This window comes from Eptatretus burgeri, chromosome 8 (genome assembly GCF_056783735.1).
Source record: "Eptatretus burgeri isolate ZD-2024b chromosome 8, Ebu_testis_v1, whole genome shotgun sequence".
NCBI classification, from domain to species: Eukaryota; Metazoa; Chordata; class Myxini; order Myxiniformes; family Myxinidae; genus Eptatretus; species Eptatretus burgeri.
The window spans coordinates 78,480,936-78,500,911 of record NC_140968.1 but is presented as its reverse complement, the minus strand read 5'-3'; the positions used below and the strand labels follow the sequence as shown (position 1 = coordinate 78,500,911).

Genomic DNA, 19,976 nt, shown 5'->3' with positions numbered 1-19,976 from the left:
TTGTTCTTTTCATCGGAAAGGAAATCATCCTTCTTCCCCACAAATTTAGTTGTCTCTGTAATGTTGGCAGCATTTCTCACAGTTGTTGTCTTCCGTCACTGGTGGGTGTTGTCCTTTGTGCTTGGTTCCTCATATCTATTGAATACCACAGTGGCTTTTCCATACAGTTCCACTGTAAAAGATGCATAATCATCGGCAATTGAACTGTAGGTACTTCCTTCTGTCCATTTCAAGCGATGTAGAAGGGAACCTCCATCCAAGACGTAGTGATCTGTCTTGGGAATAGACTGAAGGACAGCATCATCCACGGACGCAGCATGGTTCCGTATAGCCTCGAGAAGCGCAGGTTTGTCTGGTTTCCGTAGTTGATGTTTAGCTTCGAACAAGGAGGGTGGATATGGTGAAAGTTCGTACTTCATCAATGGTCTCTGCCCTACATATAGTTTACACCATGTACACCTACACAAGAAATGCACATGGTCTCACCAGTGTTAATTGAAGTCTAACTGAATGAATGTCTAATGGGAAAAATGGCCATTGAAAATTTTTTTTAAATCTTACCTGTGTGATCTTCTTTAGTTTTGAAACATATTGTCATTTTCTATATCATAATTCAACATTTTGATGTAAGTGAAATTTGGAAAAATCTGAAGCTGATTGGAATCCTTTGTCTTAATATTCTGAATGTTTGTAGATGGCAGCACTGTAACTATAGGTGCTTGATTAGGAAGAATTCATGAACTTACATGCCTTCAGTAATACCATCTAAAATCTTCATCATCATCAATTTGCCACATAATTGTGAAATACTAAAAAGTTACGTCATGACGTCATAGATTACCTCATGATGTCACTTGGGTATGCAATGTTCAATATAGAATGGCGAATTCACTGATATACTGGTTTGAACACCTTTAAACTATTTATTTTTACACTTATATGTGTAAAAACAGCGAAGATGATGGGATATGAGAAGAAATGAGGCACTTTTTAAGAGTGGGAGCCATCTTTTTTAACGTCAAAGTTTGACCCTTTCTGATGGTCCAATTTCGGCCAACTTTTGATAGGTTGTTCTCTGGACCAAGTACTACAGAAAAACATGATAAAACGTTTTCTTGCAATTTTTTTGAGGTTAGGCTGTTTATTTCATATTTTGATCCTACAATTGGTGAGCATCCGAATCTGGATCCGGATCTGATAATTTTTAAAGTGATTCTTCACCATTGAGAGAAAGGGCAACACTTGTACATAGCATGATATCTCAAAAAGTTGTGGATGGATTCGGATGAAATTTGGTGGACAGGTTGGGTGTGTGACAAGGAAGAAATTATTCGATTTTGGTGAAGATCTGGATCTGGATCTGGATACAATAATTATTTATTTTTTAAAGTGATTCTTCACCATTGAGAGATAGGGCCAAAAATGATACAGTACTGTATAGCATGATATTTCAAAAATGTATTGGGCCCCATATGTTCTCCTGGATCAGGCATTTTGTGGCGGAGGTATGCGTTCTACCGAGTGCCCTTCTAGTTCTGTTAGGTCCTGGTCTGTTCAGTGTTCTAGCTCCTCCATGAGCCTTGACTGTGTACAAAAATCAAACAAAATATAAGTAGAGAATTCTGCTTGTGGAGGAGCTGCATACATAAATAATGCTTACACGTACTCGTATAAACAAATAGTTCAGTTCCCAGACTCGGTGGTGTAATGGTTAGACCATCTGCTGCGAGTCTGGGAGTTCGTGGTTCAAATCCTGCCAAATCATACCAAAGACTGGTATAAAAATGGTGCATGCTGTTTCCTTGCTTGACATTCAGCATTTATAAGGATAGAGCACGGACAACTTACACAGGTTGGCATCCATCGGGAGGAGGAAATTCCTCCTTTGGAAATGTCCTGCTGAGTGAGGTGAGAATGCCAACACCATTGTTGTGATGTCGCTGGTACCCAGCTCCAAGACAAGCCTTGGATCCTATAAAAAAAATTCCATGGGACTCTGACTTAACCATAAAAATGGCCACTGACCTTGGGGGAAATGACATTGCTTTGCAGAGCATTCCGGGTACGAGTGACACCATCTTTTGTGACATCGCTTTTCTTACGTATCCTGTGGCACAGATCGTACAGGATTCAAGTGTTATCGGGAACTGTTGATCAGGTGAAATAAATGACAATTCTCTTCGTATGATCTCCCTCTGCTCCTCCCATAACATATCCGTTATGGGGTCTTGGTTCAGAAGGAGAGACATACACAGATTCACCTGGATCTCTTAACGATGCTTGTACCCATAAAGAACTGAATCACATTTTATCTCGATCGTTCATTATTCAAATCCTATTGGGTTTTTAGAGGCACCAAAGCTCCAGCAAACACTGACCACAGATTAGTTGTGGCTGATATCTGCCTACACTCTGTATACCATCGTCAAAAAAGACCTGGGTGGTGCTTGAATGTGGAAGCTCTGGTTCTTGACCCAGAGTTGTCTGCCCGATTATAACATATACATCCAGAACTGTTTGGACGTTCTGTGCGAACTCTCAAGATGACATTGAGACGCATTGGCCTCTTACCCGTGACACTATCCCCTCTACAGCATCTGAGACGGTCGGATTTAATAGGCCCTAGAAACAGTCCTGGTTGTCGACTGATACCCCGGCCATTGCTTATATGAAGAGGCAAGCTTGACTTCAAGGAAACATCCCAGAAAGAAGGCACCTCCGAGGTGTCTATCGGTCGAAGACCAGGAAAGTCCTCGACTCTTGGTATGGGCACCTGGCCAAAGCAGCTGAGGAACGTATCGATCAAAATGACCTTAGACCTGTCTTCTGGTCAATCCAGCACAAGTGCACTGATCGAAATTCAAATTAACAAGCTCGAATGAGCCAAGATCCTCGTCCTCTTAATGATGATGTCATAAAAACGAATATGACGTCATTGTGATGTATCAGGTTTGCGATAAATTATCTGTGCTGATGCCCGGCTTGATTTCCGCAAACAAAATTCAAACAGCTTGCCTAGTTTCAGAGATAATGGTATAGGCGATTTCCATTAGCGCCGATATTATGACGTCAACTTTTTTTCTAGGAAGAACTTCCAAAATAGGAGATGGTTATTGTCTGCGCGTGGGCTTTCTGCCTATACAGTACATGGCAAGTTTCACAAAGATCCGATGAAAACTCTGGGTTGTGAAACAAAAAATAGGAATGACGTCATAAAAATTGATATGACATCATAGTGATGTATCATATGTGAGGTAATTAATCTCTGCTAATGCCCTGTTCGATTCCCGCAAACAGACTTCAAAAAGCTTGCCGAGTTTCGGAGATAATTTTTTAGGTGATTTCCATTCGCGGAGATATTTTGACATCATAACTTTTTTCTAGGAGGAATTTTCAAAATCGGAGATGGTTACTGTCTGCGCAGGGTATTTTTACATATATATGCCAAGTTTCAGGAAGTTTCGATGAAAACTGTAGGCTGTGAAACAAAAAAGTCCACAAGAACAACAACGTGAGTAAGACTTGGAGATCCTCCACGAGGATCTAAAAACAAAAGCGGGATTCCGATCATGATGGCAAGCGGTACACCCTGCCACACCAATGAGGAAACTCAACTGCTGGAAAGAACATTTTGAGCGGGCTCTTAAATTTCCTGCTTCCCAAACTTGGAGGAAGATGCACCCATGGCTGGCGATGATGTCTCTGTGTGCATAGATACTCCATCCCTGCCTGAGGTCCATCGAGCAGTGAGGAAACTCAAACGTGGTTGAGCATCTGGGTGTGACAAGATCACTGCAGAACTGCTGAAATGTGCTGAGACTCCATTCTGTGAGGCATTACACTGCCTTTTCAAAAGTGTCTGGAATTCTGGGCATGTTCCAGCAGAATGGAAAAATGGCATAATAATCTCCATCGACAAAGATAAAGGCCCCTAGTTTAACTGCAGTAGCCATTGCTCGATTACCTTACTCTCAGTTCCTGGGAAGGTATTTGCTCTTGTTTCTCTGAACCGTTTTCACCCCCTCCTACTGCAACATAGATGCCCCCACTAATCTGGTTTTTCCCCAAACAGGTCGATGACTGATGCTATACGAGCCCTACGCATTCTTGCAGAACCTCATCAGGGATTTCAGTGCCCATTAAATGTGGCATATATCGACATCAAGGCCGCATTTGACTTGGTTGACTGGACATCCCGATGGAAGGTGTTGAAAGGCAATGGAGTTGCGTTAACACTTCTTAACCTGATCCGGAACCTCCATGAAAATACAAGAGCCTGCGTTAGGGTGGACACTGACTTATCACCACCTTTGTCAACGTTTTTATGGAGTTTGTCAGGGCTGCATCCTTGCTCCCTCCCTCTTCTGTTGTGACATGAACTGGATAATGTCAAGGTGTGCAGATCGGCTTGGAATTGATATCTGTAGAGAAGTCATCACCGATCTGCTCTATGCAGATGATGCCGCCCTGTTTGCGAGGTACTTTGTTCACTGGCCGGCCATGTTGAACTGCTTTGAATATGTTGCTAAAAGCCTCGGCCTTAAGCCTTCATGGTAAAAAACAACAACGGTACAGAATGTTGCCATTGGTCCTTTCCCCCAACCAGTACCTATTTCTGGTGTAGTTGTGGAGTCAGTGGACCACTTCACTTACCTGTGCTCGATCATTCATTATTCTGGATACTGCGGCCCTGATGTGCATAGACGAATCGGCATGGCTACCTCTGTCATGTCTGGAAACAGCACCGTCTTGGTTTACCATCAAAGCTCCACATTTACAGAACATACATGTATCCTACCTGTTCTCCTCTGTGGTTGTGAGACTTGGACACTTTTGAAAAAGGACAAAGACACCCTACAAGCTTTACACATGTGATGTCAATGCCACATGCGCCAGTTCTATGGTATGACCGAGTCTCAAACAGGACTATCTGTGAGATCACTAGACTTGGCCCGATCATACTTGATATTGAAAGGAGATGCTATTCCCTGTTTGGACATGTTTGCCACTTATTGTGAACATGTACCAGCCCATATCTCCCTGGAACTTTCCACAAATCTTTACCACCGACCTGATCAAACCTGGCGCCGTCCACGAGGACGTCCAAGACTCTCTTAGTTATGCCATTGCGCCAATGAGTTTGGGTTTAGCCCATACGAATGTTGGTAGTAGGCGGAAGACCGACGGTTATGGGGGTCGCTACACCTCTTAGTTGGGTGTGCAGATTAGTAGTAGCTGTAGTAGTTTTCGCACTGCACCTTGTGGGGCAATTAAGGAAGAATTTCTTTCCATTGTATGTCGTCTATAGTTGTTTGTCTGTTCCCTATCCCTTTTAAATTATGAAACAGCACATACCATTTTTATGCCTCCACTGATGAAGTCGCCGGAGGCATTTTGTCTTCAGGTTGTATGTACTTCCATACGTATGTCCCTCCGTGCTAATTTTCTCTGTTTTCTCTGCAATCGCTTATCCGATTGACCAAATTTTCACCATGTGTGCGACTACTCATGTATAATGTTTTAATGATACTTATGATGTCATAGGTCATGTGGTGTGGCAACCATGTTGGAGAAAAGTAAAAACTGTGGACCTTTCTATCTCTGAAACCGCTCCATGGAAAACATTGAAACTTAGCACATGTCAAGCATTCCCAATGGGAAATGTGATTTTTTTTTTAATGTGATGGGTGGCTTCATTGTGACGTCATAATTGCATACATCAAACGCTTTATCTGATCAGTATGAAGGTTTTTGAGGGTCACTGGTGCTAAATTGTATGGGGGGGGGGAGGGAAAAATAATTAATGACATCATTGGTCATGTGGTTTGGCAGCCAGATTTTTTTTTTAATATATATGGGTGGAGGCATTCACAGTGATGTTGAAGAGTTCCCTTCCAGTTGTAGATTAATTCCTACCATCTTTGCAGTGATTTGGCTGGGATCGGAATCTAACAACGGACGTTCTAATCATTTTTGTCGCCTCCTTTTTGGTTATTTTTATATTCTTAAATTTTTTATTTTTTTTTTGATATTGGTTGTGTGCCTTTCCTATGATGTCCTTAACTCAAAACAGAAAATATAAACCTCTATTTGCTCTTCCAAGATACATGTCCATTGAGAATAGTCATTAAATATGTAATTTTTTGTTTTTTCTGTGCAGTTGATGAAAGTTAATGGATTGGGTAGACAATGTTTTATGCACTGATCGAAGTATGGAAGGGGGAATCATTCTGACACGTAATTTCACATGGAGGGAAGAAAAGCATGCTGCCAGACATGAGGTAGTGGTATGATGGCATGCATGAACTACTAAATGACCCGTGAATCCGTTTGGGTTCCCATTGTGACAGCCGTTGATCAAAAAAAAAAAAATTAATATTATTTAGTGGTCAAACTTTAACTTGAAGAAAATTTGAGCATTTACCTCAGGAGTCACCGTTCGGCCAACCAGTTTCTCGAGGTATATCAACACATTCTCCATGGTTTTTCCTTGTGCTTTGTGGATCGTCATACCAAAACTTGACTGAATCGGGAATTGAATTTTTCATAATTTTTTTCGTTGCTCGATTTGAACAAAACTTGATACTGCGCACCGCAGGCGAATGGTGAGTAAGGTGGCCCTAAAATTTTTGCGCTATCATGTACCGTTTTGGCTGTATTTCGGGAACATACATATATATATATATATATATATATATATACATATATATACATATCTACATACAAGATGAGAGTTTTAGTAATATATTGAGAACGAGAATGGGCACACGGTAGAGCGCATACCTTCACCTCCGCTACTTTTTTGTTCTTGGCATGAGAGTGGGGGGAACAGAACAGTGAACATTTTGGTGTTGGTTTCATGCAAATCGGTTTTGATTTGACCATGTTATGACAAAAACCGCATATTTTGAAAGGTCGTGACCCCACTGACCTTTGACCCCAACCGCTAACAAGGGTAATGACGTAATTGTGTCATGTCGCCCATAACAAGATTGGGCAATGAATTCTGAACATTTTGGCATCGGTTGCATGCCAATTAGATCAAAATTGACCACGCTATGGGTAAAAATACGAATTTGACCTTTCCTGACCTTGACCTTTGACCCGATCGCTCCCAAAATCTAATCAAATGTTCCTTGGATAATAACCCATCATCCCACCAAATTTCAAGCGATTTGGTTTAATACTTTCTGAGTTATGCGAATAACAAACAAACACACACATATTCACAAATAAATAAATACACAGCGACCAATACATAACCTTTCGCAGAATGTGAAAGTAATGAGGAGCAGGCAGATGATTCCATAAATTGATGGAGGAGAGGGTGAGATGCACAAAGAAAAGTGTTGTTTTGGTGGGGAGATGGTCTGAATTTTTGAAGGACTACAAAGACCAGACTGTTTCATGTGTAATGGAACTCAGAGTGGTTGGAGGTAGCTGGGATTTGGGAAACAGACAAAACTAGAGATAGGAAATCAAACAATTCTCTGGAAGAAAATCTAGATCACTTGCTTTCCTCTCTGAGAAGCCAGATCTTCAAGATCTTCTTCTCCACATCTTTAAGACAGCTGTTCACAACCATCTCAGATAATCCCCAATCTGAAAGCATGATTTTTTCTATCCTCGTTAACCCCACTCAAATACCTCCTTCCAAATTTGTAGTTTTCCCCTCCTGAGAGTTTCCTTGTGTATCTATCTTGTTCACCCTAGGCATTCTCTGCTGCCCCTCATTCCTCCCCACACTCATTGCTTGTCCAAGTCTCCCTCTATCTTGGACTTCAACTCAGCTGTTGTTATTTCCCTCCTCCCCCCCCCCCCCAAACTCCTTTCACTGTTCTGTTTGTCCTGTTGCATCCTGATCTGGACAGTGTATTAGTATTAGCTCTTTCACAAGCCTCAACTATCTAAAAAAAATCCCCAAAAGAGCAGGAAGTAATTGCATTGTTATGCATGGTAGAAATGGTGGTCTCACATTCAGAAACTTTTGAAGCTTAAATCTTCCTTGGTCTTTGCAAGATCTAAGTTGTCTCAAAGTTTTGATTGAAAACCGAGCAGCTATACTTTAGGTCCAGTGTAACCAAAGCACAAATCCCAGAGTATCTCTCTGTTTATTTTGTTGAGATGTTTTGCTTTTCTTTTATCTATTTGTATCCCATGTTCACCTGGTTTGTTGTTTCACACCTGTTTTGAAGCTTTCGTGCTGAAGAACCTGAAGCCCTGGTGACACTCCAGCAAGAAGAGTGGGACCCAGTGGTACACTGGGCACAGGAAAGGTGGGAAAATGCCAAATATTTCCATCACAAGGGTTACAAATTATAATTTGTGCTTGTAAGTTTCTTTCCAATCCACAATAAGCAAGATTTTCAACTTGAAGTTGCAGTTTATCAGTGTTATTTCTTTGGACGCACAAATGTTTATATCGATCGGTTGACGTATGTGACAGACATGAGCAGGGATCATTCTGATGCAACAGAAATTGACCAAGTGCTTGAAATGATCGTTTTGTTTGGTGCCCATTGAGTTTTGGTGTTAAAGAAATCATGTCGTGGTATTTGGTGGTGGCGGTATGTTCCTTTCCATTTCTGTCTCGGAGATAAAAACAAACTCGGCATTGAATCCACTGCCTCTCATTATTCCGCAGCAATTCCCCAGTGGTATGTGCCTTCACTACTACATGGACAGTAGTTTGGTGGGGATGTGTTCCTGAAAGGTGCGTCGAATATCGAAACGACGTAAATCAAATAAATTTTTCTCATTAATGTAATTAAGGGGTGGGGTGGGGGTGGGGTGCGTTCCTTGCATCGCCACTTCACCTGTTATATTTTGCTTTTTTCCGATCATATTGCCCTTTTTACTGCCATCTTCAATGATTTTCTTTCGCTTCTCCAGGTATGATTCAGCAACATTCTTGTCAGCACCAGTGGCAAGAAAGCGGTTGAAGTAGCCACGACTTGCAATGAACTTCTCGTTGAACTTTTCTTTAGCAGCACTCTCACTCTCCTTCCCCTTAATGTCATTAAAGAGACTCTTTGCCTTCTCTGTTATGATGAGCTGGCGAACGGGCGTGTTGGACTTGTTGAGCTTGTCGATCCACATGGCCAGCAAACATTCTGTTTCCTTTCATACCTTACTTTGTAGTTTCGTTATCTGCTTTGATAATAACGGCGTTCCATGTTTTGCACTTTCACAAATTACGTCGGCATTTTTACCTCCACCATCTGCGATGGGTGGAGGTTATGTTTTAAACCCAGTCTGTTTGTTACTTTCAAAATTGAAGTCGCAAGTACATTGGTTGGTCTGGTACGTTATTCTGTCTGTCTGTCATCTGTTTGTTTGTTTGTCTGTCAATCGCCTACAGATCACTTTTTTAGATCCTCGTGGAGGATCTCTAAGTCTTACTCACGTTGTTGTTCTTCATCTTCTTATTGTGGACTTTTTTGTTTCACAGCCTACAGTTTTCATCGAAACCTCCTGAAACTTGGCATATATATGTAAAAATACCCTGCACAGACAGTAACCATCTCCGATTTTGAAAATTCCTCCTAGAAAAAAAAAGTGATGACGTCAAAATATCTCCGCTAATGGAAATCGCCTAAAAAATTATCTCCGAAACTCGGCAAGCTTTTTGGATTATGTTTGCGGGAATCGAACAGAGCATTAGCAGAGATGAATTACCGCACATATGATACATCACTATGATGTCATATCAATTTTTATGACGTCATTCCTATTTTTTTTGACTTTTTTTTGCTTCACAACGCAGTTTTCATCGGATCTTCGTGAAACTTGCCATGTGCATGCAGAAAGCCCACGCGCAGGCAGTAACCATCTCCGATTTTAGAAATTCTTCCGAGAAAAAAAGTTGACGTCATAATATCGCCGCTAATGGAAATCGCCGATACCATTATCTCCGAAACTTGGCAAGCTGTTTTAATTTTGTTTGCGGGAATCAAGCCGGGCATTAGCACAGATAATTAATTTATCGCAAACCTGATACATCACAATGACGTCATATTCGTTTTATGACGTCATCATAAAGAGGACGAGGATCTTAGCTCATTTGAGCTTTTTTTTAAACTCATCTTCACGAATCTTCATCTGGTCAAGTTAGTGATAAGGTGCAAGCCTATTGTTTTTGAGGTAAAAAGGTCAAATAGGACAAAGGTTAACAACTTCTGTCAGATTTCTAAAATCCTCAATTTTCATGCTAATATCTTGAAATTTGCAGATTTGGTTATTGAATCAAACCACCAATAATTTTTGAGATCGACATTAAGATACAAAAGTCAAGAACTTAGGTCAAATTTTTAAAATCATCAATTTTCATCCGATCCTTAATTTTCTTTTTTTTTCATAAAATTTTCAATAAATCCTCAGTTTTCATTAACATATACATGCGTGCCATCCACAACAAAATCAACTGGAGAAACTATGATTTTGGACAAGATTCTCACAGATATCGCTGATCAAAATCATGAACCAGACGTTGGTGCTCCTATAGCATGTAGCGACCACGCACGTATCATGTTCCCACAAATTCAAGAACCTGTGCATCGCCGAACTGACACCTTCTCGATATTTACTTAGTGTGGTTCTTCAGTTCGATCATTCGGGCAGTGGATTATTGAAATGGACTGGTCAGACATGGACAACATCATTGATGCTTTTAACAGCTATTCTCGGGTCGGTACGTGCACCACTTTGAGTCGATCACTATTACCCGACTTTTGAATGACAAGTCGTGGATGAACAACTACCTGTGTAGTAGGCACAATGATTGTGGGGGGGGGGGGGGTGCAAATTTGGAGATTAATCAACAACTTAAATAATTATAACTGCTTTTTCATCAACAACTGAACTTGTATCTATAGATTTGGCAGATCCTGATCAGGAATGATTTGGCATGCATGTTCACAAATTACAATGAAATCTGACAATATGACAAGATGGACGGATTGTTATTGATATGGCTGGTGACTTATCTATGAGCTCATTCTAAAATCAAATCACAAAAATGCTGTTGCTGCAAGAGTAAGAGATAGAGATGGATCAATATAAGAAAATAACAAACGACGCGCTGTCATTAATCATACTACGAACTTCGACTAAAAATCTTCTAACTTCTAAAAACCCTCTGGACAAGAGAAATCCGAAATGGTGATTAATTGCCGACTTCCAGCGACCGCAAATATACGGCAGTGTCATCCACATCAGTGAACATACACACGGTGCCTTAATCAATGGACAAGCTACCTGCGCGACTTCGCGGCAGCGAACTCAGATATGATACTGTCAACCTGCATGGAATTGAGCACATCGGATTCGGTTGAAATGATGGTCAGATTGACCAGTCTCTGCTGCCCCATCGTGGAGCGAAGATGGTTCTTGATAAGCTTGAGTTTCGAAAACGAGCGCTCCCCGGAGCAGTTCGACACCATCAGTGAGAAGTAAATCCGAAGCAGCACTTCCACGTTTGGGAAAGTATCGGTGAGTTTTTGCTTGATGAGAAAACTGTACATCTCGAGTTCAGTACGGCCCGAGTCTGGCTCTGACTCCTTCATCATGGCTTGGAACTGAATCATTTCTTCTGTGAGGTCAGGTGATAGATCTTCCCGATACAGCTCGACGAGCTTCGAGCATGACTCTCGAATCTGCTCCACTTCGAGTTGAACAAGAGCACGCAGGAATCCAAATCTGTCGCTCATCTCGCTGTCAGCGTTTGTACGCTTTTCCAACTGTGACTGCAGTACGTCGATCACTGCAACGTATCCACTGATGCGAAAGGACTCCTTGGCGTCTAGTTCTACTTCTGGAGTGTGTCTGTAGTCCAAGGGAGCGAGGCAGACATTACGCTTTCGTCTACACGATCCGTGAGTGAATTCCTCCATACCTGAGCGCTCCACTCCGTCAACAAACGAATGTATCAAACTGATCGCGTAATGACTGCACGAAGCTCGCCAGTGACTCGAGGAGCTGCACGGCTGTGTTGAGATCGGTGGCTTGTGACTGAAGGGTTTTACTCGTACGATCAAATCTACCAAGGACAGTAGACCAGAAACCAGCATAGAACCCTATCTCGAGCGTGCACATCGTTTGGTGAAGTGTCTCGGCGGTGTTTCTCGTTTCACTATTCAGTTGTTCATCGTTTGCAATTTCATCGGGGAGATCCATGATTTCGCTGTAACCGTCTAGAAGAACTCAGGTTGCATCAGAATGAGCCGACCAGCGAGTGTCGCTGAGGTGCTTTGGTACTTGCAGACCTTTGGCTTTCAGGGCATCAAATAATCTGGCGTAGCGCGACGTGGAAGCTGTAAAAAATACATACACTTGTTCCACGAATTCAAAGAATGCTGCTGCAGGACTACAGCATCCCACGGCCGACTGACCGACTTCAGTGAGTGTGTCACGCGTGGCACAAATATTGCGAGAGGGTTCTGTTGGATCATTCCTTGCATCCCATTGTATCGGCCACTCATATTAGATGCGTTATCGTAAGATTGTCATCAGCAGTTAGCAATGTCCAATCCAGTGGCTTTCAAAAAATCCAGTAATGCCGTCGCTTGCTGGAGTCCAGTGTGTCCTGTGTTGCTCAGAAAGGTCATGAAATGCTCCACTGGAGCCTCGTTCTCGATGTATCGTAGAATAACTGTGAGCTGGTCGATGTGGCTTATGTCAGGAGTAGAATCGACCGACACAGAGAAGTATTTGCCTCTTTCACACGAGCGACGATGTTATCCAGAACAGATTTTCCGATGATTGAGACGAACTCTTCACATGTCATAGATGATAAGTAGTTGGTGTAGCCACTACCTTGGTTGGCATATTTCTGAATGTGCTGCGCCAAAAATGGATCGTATTCCGCAAGTAATTCCATTAAACCAAGATAGTTACCATTCGTCCGTGACCCAACAATTTCATCCGATCCACGGAACGCCAGACCACGCTCAGCGAGAAACGATATCACGCTCACACTTCGTTTCAGCACCTCCCTCCAAAAGGACGCAATCTCACTCACTTGTTTGATGAGTTCAGTGTCCACACGACCTGCGGATGTTGCTCTGTCTGACAAGCGGATGATAGTCGCACAATGTACATGCGAACGCTCATGCACCTCGATAGAACGACTGGCATGTTTCCAGTCATTGAATCCTTCCCCGCCCAGGGCAGTAGCACCTCCAAAGAGCTTGCAAGCGATGCTGTACAGTTTTCCGGTTGATGTGGAGAAGCAAAGCCAGGACCTTTTCACGGACTCCGTTTTGTAGTCTACGGTAAAAAAGATTCTTGGAGCAGCAGCGTTTCCCACCTTCAACGAACTGTATGGATGAATCAAAGGGACTAGTCGAATTCTGCAGGGGCTCCAAATCTTGTGATGACCAGAAGTCGATCATCACTGACGACGGTCGCTCAGGAGGCCAACATCCAATGTCATTGGCAAAGCCAGGTCCACGATCAGTCAGTATATCTCTCGCTTCTTCATCGGTGGAACCTTCCGAGATGTTGGGCGAATCTTGACGCTGGGGTTGCGTTGCCAAATCCACTTGTTACCTTCGCGTTCTGCGAAAGGTTATGTTTTGGTCGGCGTGTATTTATTTATTTATTTATTTGTAATCTTGTGATTCGTATAACTCAAAAAGTATTAAACCGAATTGCATGAAATTTGGTGGGATGATTGGTTATTAGCCAGGAAGCATTCGATTAGATTTTGGGATCGTTCGGGTCAAGGTCAAGGTCACGAAGAGGTCAAAATCGTCTTTTTACGATAACACCGTCAATTTTTATTCAATTTGCATGCAACTAACGCCAAAATGTTCAGAATTCAACGCCTCATCTTGTGATATGCAATATGACACAATGATGCCCATACTCTTGTTACCGGTTAGGGGTCAAAGGTCAGGGGGGTCACGACCTTGAAAAATATGCGGTTTTTGTCATAACGCGGTCAATTCTTGTCCGCTTTACATGAACCCAGCACCAGAATGTTCAGAATTTAATGCCCAATCTTGTGACACAATGACGTCATAACACATGTCACCGGTTGGGGTAAAATGTCGGGGGGGGGGGGTCACTCCCTTGAAAAATATGCGGTTTTCGGCATAACTCGGTCAATTCTTATTCGATTTGCATGAAACCAGCATCAAACGAGATTACCTTCTCTTGTTGAAACGTTGTATTAGTCTAGAAGCCAAAATCTGTAGCTTGCCTAGAAAATAGGTTCGCTGCTGATTTCATGTTAGAATGGTGCAACTGGTGTTTTTGAAGTCTAGGTATGACCAAGTCTAGTTCCACTTGTTGCCAAGTCTGCATCTGAATATTATGGCCGCCATGACAGTAATCAAAATGGCCGCCATCAGATTTAGTCTTTTTCTTACTGCAAATTGTACTAGCCAGAAATTTGTCATGATTGTGAAATACTATGTAATCTGACACGAGTAACACTATTTTGTGCTTTATTTTTGTACTGGATCACAACTTTTCACATAATTGACAACTTAAAGACGAAATTGAAAATGCACATACGAGCAACAAATGTGAAAAAGAAAATGTTTAGCACTATTGATGGAAATGGGTTTACAGTCAGTCAAAGGTTATTTCAACAGCTGTCAGATTCTTTCTAACACAAAATTACATTGCTTTGCAGAAGAGAAAAGTGTTGTGAGAACACCCAAGTACAATTTTCAGAGCTATTGATCGGCTTGTACACTGAACGGGTTCCTACAAAGGGCTTTGCATCCACATGCTTTCGTGCAAGGCAGTCCATTCCATGTACATTTGCACCGTCGAGTTGAGCATGACCCACGGCATTTGCATGTCGTCAATTCTACACAGTAAGCAGTAATAGGCTGTGCAGTCATGAGTCGCGGCTGAAATGTCTCGTTGCCATCTTTGACGACCTGTTCCCACCCACAGTTCTCAGGTGCAGGTAGATGTGGTGATGTGGATTTTTTTTAACCCACCTTGTTGTGATCGTTGTCCTCCTGAAGGATTCTAACTGGTCGATTGTGGAATCCTATTTGACTTCAGACAGAGTTTTACGTTTGTCCGATTTGATTATAAAATCCTACAAAAACAACCCTATCGACACTGATAAAACTGATGTCCACACAAGTCCTTCCTTGTGAAACAATTTATTTCCTAATTATACACCATACACTTCTCACCCTTGTACAATGAACTTAAGAATCCCCATTTGATTGCAATATTATTTGGTTCTATATCATTTATTCTTACTTTAGTTAACAGTTAGACCAACCCGATTCAATTCACTTCTACATTACATCAGAGAGTTTTATTCTAACTTGGTACTTGGTCAGTTCCAAGGAGTACGAGCCACTGAGAAACTATACTTCCTCACGTGCTCGTACTCCAAACTTTTAGATTTCAAAGCATTTTATACTTCCATGAGAGAAAGGTTGGGGGATATTCACCCAGACTGTAGACGTGTCCTTTAGACGAAAAGCCACTTCGTACATTTTCTAAGCAAAGGTTCATTTATCAGCTCGGTCACTCTGCTCCAGAACAACACATTTCTTATCATTTAGGGCAAAAGTCTTTTGGCCAGAAATGACAGCCAATTCAATTTGCAGCATAGAAGTTACATTTCTGAAACTCCATTTGTTGCAATTTAAAATACATTAATATAAATTTTTCCCCCACATTCCAAGTTCAGATTCCAAGGCTCTTCTCCACACAAAAGTCTGGTAGTGCGCTCGCTTGATGTGTAGAATCAGAGCATCGCGAGTTGGAGGCAGATTCTCAATAGCTTTGGTCAGACTGAGAAACGGATCACATCTTACTCGCTGAATTGAGTTATCTTGGCCATGAGGGTCATAAAGCCTGCAGACAAATGACTCAGCATCTGCAATCACACTCTCATCAGGAATTTCCTCTTTGCCTAGGTTATTCAACAGGTGGGAGTTGTTTTGAAAGACAGCCCATGCAGAGTGCTTCGCAATTCCAGCAAACTGGCTTGTGCTGTCTGAACCTGTCACTGCATGAAATGCCAGAAGTGACTCCCTCTGCGAATCTGGGATATTGATGGAGTCAATGGGAATGTAGTGTTGCTTTTTGGGTGTCCCTGCATTCATCCAGAGAAAGGGACTGAGATGCGGCTGATAGGCAACAAGGAGAATGAGGACATCAGTGTCCTGAAGCCACATGAATAATGTCTTGGCAGATGCTCAGAACTTTGTTCTTGGTATCTGTCTCATCCACTTCTTCATTGTCCATCTTGTCAGTGCTGTCACCACCACAAAGAAGCTTTACAAGCATGTACAGGGTTTCAGGTACAATTCGCTCTGCATTTTCTGTGTTCAGTCCACCGATAATGCTATGCCCTGGAGAGTGTTTTACGTCACTGTAAATCTTTATGCCCACTCTGAAGATCCAGCTAAGGATTTCGTTCTCATGATGAGGCAGACTGCACTGGGCCAATTCATCTTCTTCAGAACTTTCACCTTCTTCAGATAAATCATTCACGGCGGTTCTCATGGCAAACTTTGTCACAGTTGAGGACACAACTATGAGGGGTTTTGTGACATCCAATGGCTGCACGAATGTCACCTTGTCACTACCAAAGTGAACCTCCACTTTCTGCTTGAAATTGTAGCTTTTGTAGGCTCCAGCCTCAATTCCAAAATCATTCAATAACAGCATGCTGTAGTGTTCCCAGATGTTTTTCAGGGTAAACACATGTCCCTTCTGCAGCTCTTTCTCAAGCTGGTTCATCACATTTCTGAAACAGATGCTTTCAGGAGACTGGTTTTTCTCTCCACTCTCCTTTTTATACTTTCTGCGAAAAGAACCATAACACTTGAGGTGATATTTACCTTCAGCTGCCATCAAGTCTGAAACACCTGCAAACCTGTGACGCATGGTGGGGTCAAATTGGGCCAAACTTAGCATCCTGGATGATGTGTGATCAAATTCAACATTTGTCAGGACACCAGCTTTTCCAGGAATGTCAGTCTGGCAGAAAGCGCATTTTGACCAATCCATAGCGCTGTGCGTGGATCTTAGTGACTTTGGGACATGGTATTTCTCTGAGGAACCTGATGTTGTGGGTATCTCTTCTGCGTAAGTCACAGATTGTGGCTGAATCCTTGACTTCAGTCTGTCTTTTTTGTGCGTGAGTAAAGTCACTATAGCAGAATTTGTGCCATTGAATCTTTTCGACGTGCTCCGGTACAGAATATTTTCTGATTCTTGAGAATGAGTCAACATATTTAGCGTCATTATATTTCTCTCTTTCTTTGCAACATTCAGCTACAGTTTTCACACCATCGATTGTAGTCTTTCGAAGTGGCGTTGACTTGCTAGTTTTTGAACTGTCCTGGCAAATAAAGCATTTATTCCAGTCTACATGCTCTTCTTCTTCTCGATCCCTTGAATCCCCTGTGAGAAATCTTGCGGCTTTCATTTTTCAGTTAGTCCTGGGTAACAGAAAAACACACAGTTATGTAGTTTAGGTTCATTTTATAGCAAAGTTGTAAAATTCATTGATTGTGGTTTGTATAATCAGACATTCTAATTCGAGCCTGAACATTTCTTTAAAAATAATAGTGAAAAACAAGTCATATTATTTTTAGAAAATGGATGGAGCAATGTTTTTTTCTATACTCCCATCAGCTCAGGCATGCTCAAAAACAGGGAAATCGACCCTAATTTTGTAATTTCATGTCAATTTGCGGCTGAAATATGACGAAAAGTGTATTTAATGGCGACCATTTTGTAAACTGTCATGGCGGCCATACTATCCATATCCAGAGTTGGCAACCAGTTGATTCACGTTTCTGTGTGTCTGGACAGTCAATTTACACCTGTTGCACTATTCTAACACGGAATCAGCAGGGTCGTACACTATTCTGCATTGGGCATCCTGACTATATTCACCGAGCTTGCGAGTGAAGACTCGCCAAAACAACGTGAGTTGATTGTTGTTTAGTCCGTAGCCCCCGAAAGTCGGGAGGGGGGGGGGGGTCATGACATTATAGATATGTGGTTTGTGTCATAAGACCATTCATATGAAACCAGTTCCCCACACTCATACCAAGAACAAAAAAAGTAGTGGCGGCAAAGGTATGCGCTCTATGAGTGCCCGTTCTAGTTCTGTCTCTGTTGGTGTTCCAGCCTCTGTCATGGACGAATCGCCTGTTTGTGCAGGAGTGAAAAACTGAGATTTTCTGGGTCTTGTCGACGACGGCCTTGTGTCTTTCATCTTTTTCCTTGGAATGTTTCCGCTTTTGAGCACCAGTGTCATATTTGCGTGGAGCCCTGGATTTGTGCCTGTCGTCACCAAAGCCGCTCATTGTGGTTTCTGCAGCTGGGAGGTACCGAGTAACCGAGATATTGTCAGAGTGCACGTGGGACGTACCAGAATCACGAACAACAAGAATTGAAAAGTAGGTTCTGGTAACCTATGGTAAGTCTGCTAATACGGAGGATAACGATGAACAGCGGATCAAGTTAAATACTGTGATGAAACGGTTTGGATGAGATGAGACACCGAAGTTCCCTTTCTGCACAATGTTTATAATTATAATGGCACGAATAACGAAAGTCTCGCTCAGCGAGCAAAGACAATATGGCGATGGTTCACTTACACCAACCGACAAGAAACCGGAAGCTCTCACCATATCCGGTGGGGAAACGCCAAGAAAGTAAGAATTACAGGCTTGCACTACACCAACATGGTATTCATAAATTGCATGAAACATTCATGGGCACAAGAGTACCAAATGTTCATACATATTGTGAAACAGCAAAGACTTTCTAACAAGTATGTTTCACAAACCTGGAACATAGAAAGTTACTCCATGTTACTGTGCTGTGCGCGCCAGTAAGCAGGGTACTGACAGCGTTCCCTGCCAGCCGCAGTTTCAGTGTGTACAATACTACCCCTACCGGCCGTGTGCTGTGCTGGCCTGGCCTGGCCTAGTTTTACCACATCGACTTTCACCTTTTCACGTCTCCTCTGGCTGGACCTCTGTATTCCGTCTGTGCTTGCTGGGCTCTGGCGGCTAGTGCCGTTGTTAGTTGGCCATGCTCAACCACCCGTAGCATCGATGATCGATCCAAAAAAGGATCCGAATGTGGGCCCCCAATGCCCGAGGCTTGCCCCGGGAATTTTTGACCACATTAGATCTGTTCTGTGGACTGTGAAAGAAACGGCTTGAAAAGGACCTTCATAATGACAGACAATTTGAAAAGATATCCTTCAAAAGAGTTTACAATCTTCATTCACCGACAATAAAACTTTAGAAGCACATTTTCAAGGGATTTTCAAAATGTCATCGAAATTGTGGGGGGCTCCGGGGCCATGGCCCACCTGGCCATCCCTAAATCCGGTAGTGGTGTTGGCTCATTTCCAGCCGAGACACCACTTTCAGACGAGATGACGTGGTCACTTACAAGCAACTAAGAAACAAAGTTCAAAGGGAAATCAAGCCAGCAAAGGAAAGTTTCTTTCGTTGAAAAATTGAACATTTGAAAACGAAGGAACCAGGCAAATGGCAGCAACAGATTAGACAGTTGATGGGAATGCGCAGGCAATCCCCCATATCAGATAACAGTGGCTTCCTGCCACTGTTAAAACGGCAACAAATCGCCAATGATCTAAACTGTCAGATTTGCCACAAACTACCACGTCTCGACTTGTCTGCATTGCCTGCATACCTTCCTGCCCCTGCCTCTCCTCCAACTGTTGGGCATCAAGAGGTTTATAATCGTGCCCGCCCTTTGAACGCTTCAAAAACAGGTCATCTGACTGACATTCCAATACGATTTTTGAAGGAATTTGCACACCAAATTTCAGAGCCGGTGACTAGACTTTTCAAAGAATGCCTTCTTTCCGGCTATTTTCCGATCAACTGGAAAACTGCCTCTGTGTGTCCGGTTCCTAAGAGTAAACCAGTTGTGGACTACAACCAGCTAAGACCCATCGCAATCGCTCCCATCGTAGCCCAAATGTTTGAAAG

General features: G+C 42.4%; 1 protein-coding gene across 7 annotated transcripts in view; it reads left to right on the top strand.

Moving 5' to 3' along the window:
- The window catches only part of ATPAF2 (ATP synthase mitochondrial F1 complex assembly factor 2), a 204,771-nt gene that overhangs the window by 158,176 nt on the left and 26,619 nt on the right, over positions 1-19,976 (top strand). For all 7 annotated transcript variants that reach the window (XM_085892724.1, XM_085892717.1, XM_085892722.1 and 4 more), the window contains one exon: positions 8,196-8,276. In XM_085892724.1, coding sequence (XP_085748850.1) covers positions 8,196-8,276 — 81 coding nt within the window. The remainder of the gene's footprint in view (positions 1-8,195; positions 8,277-19,976) is intronic.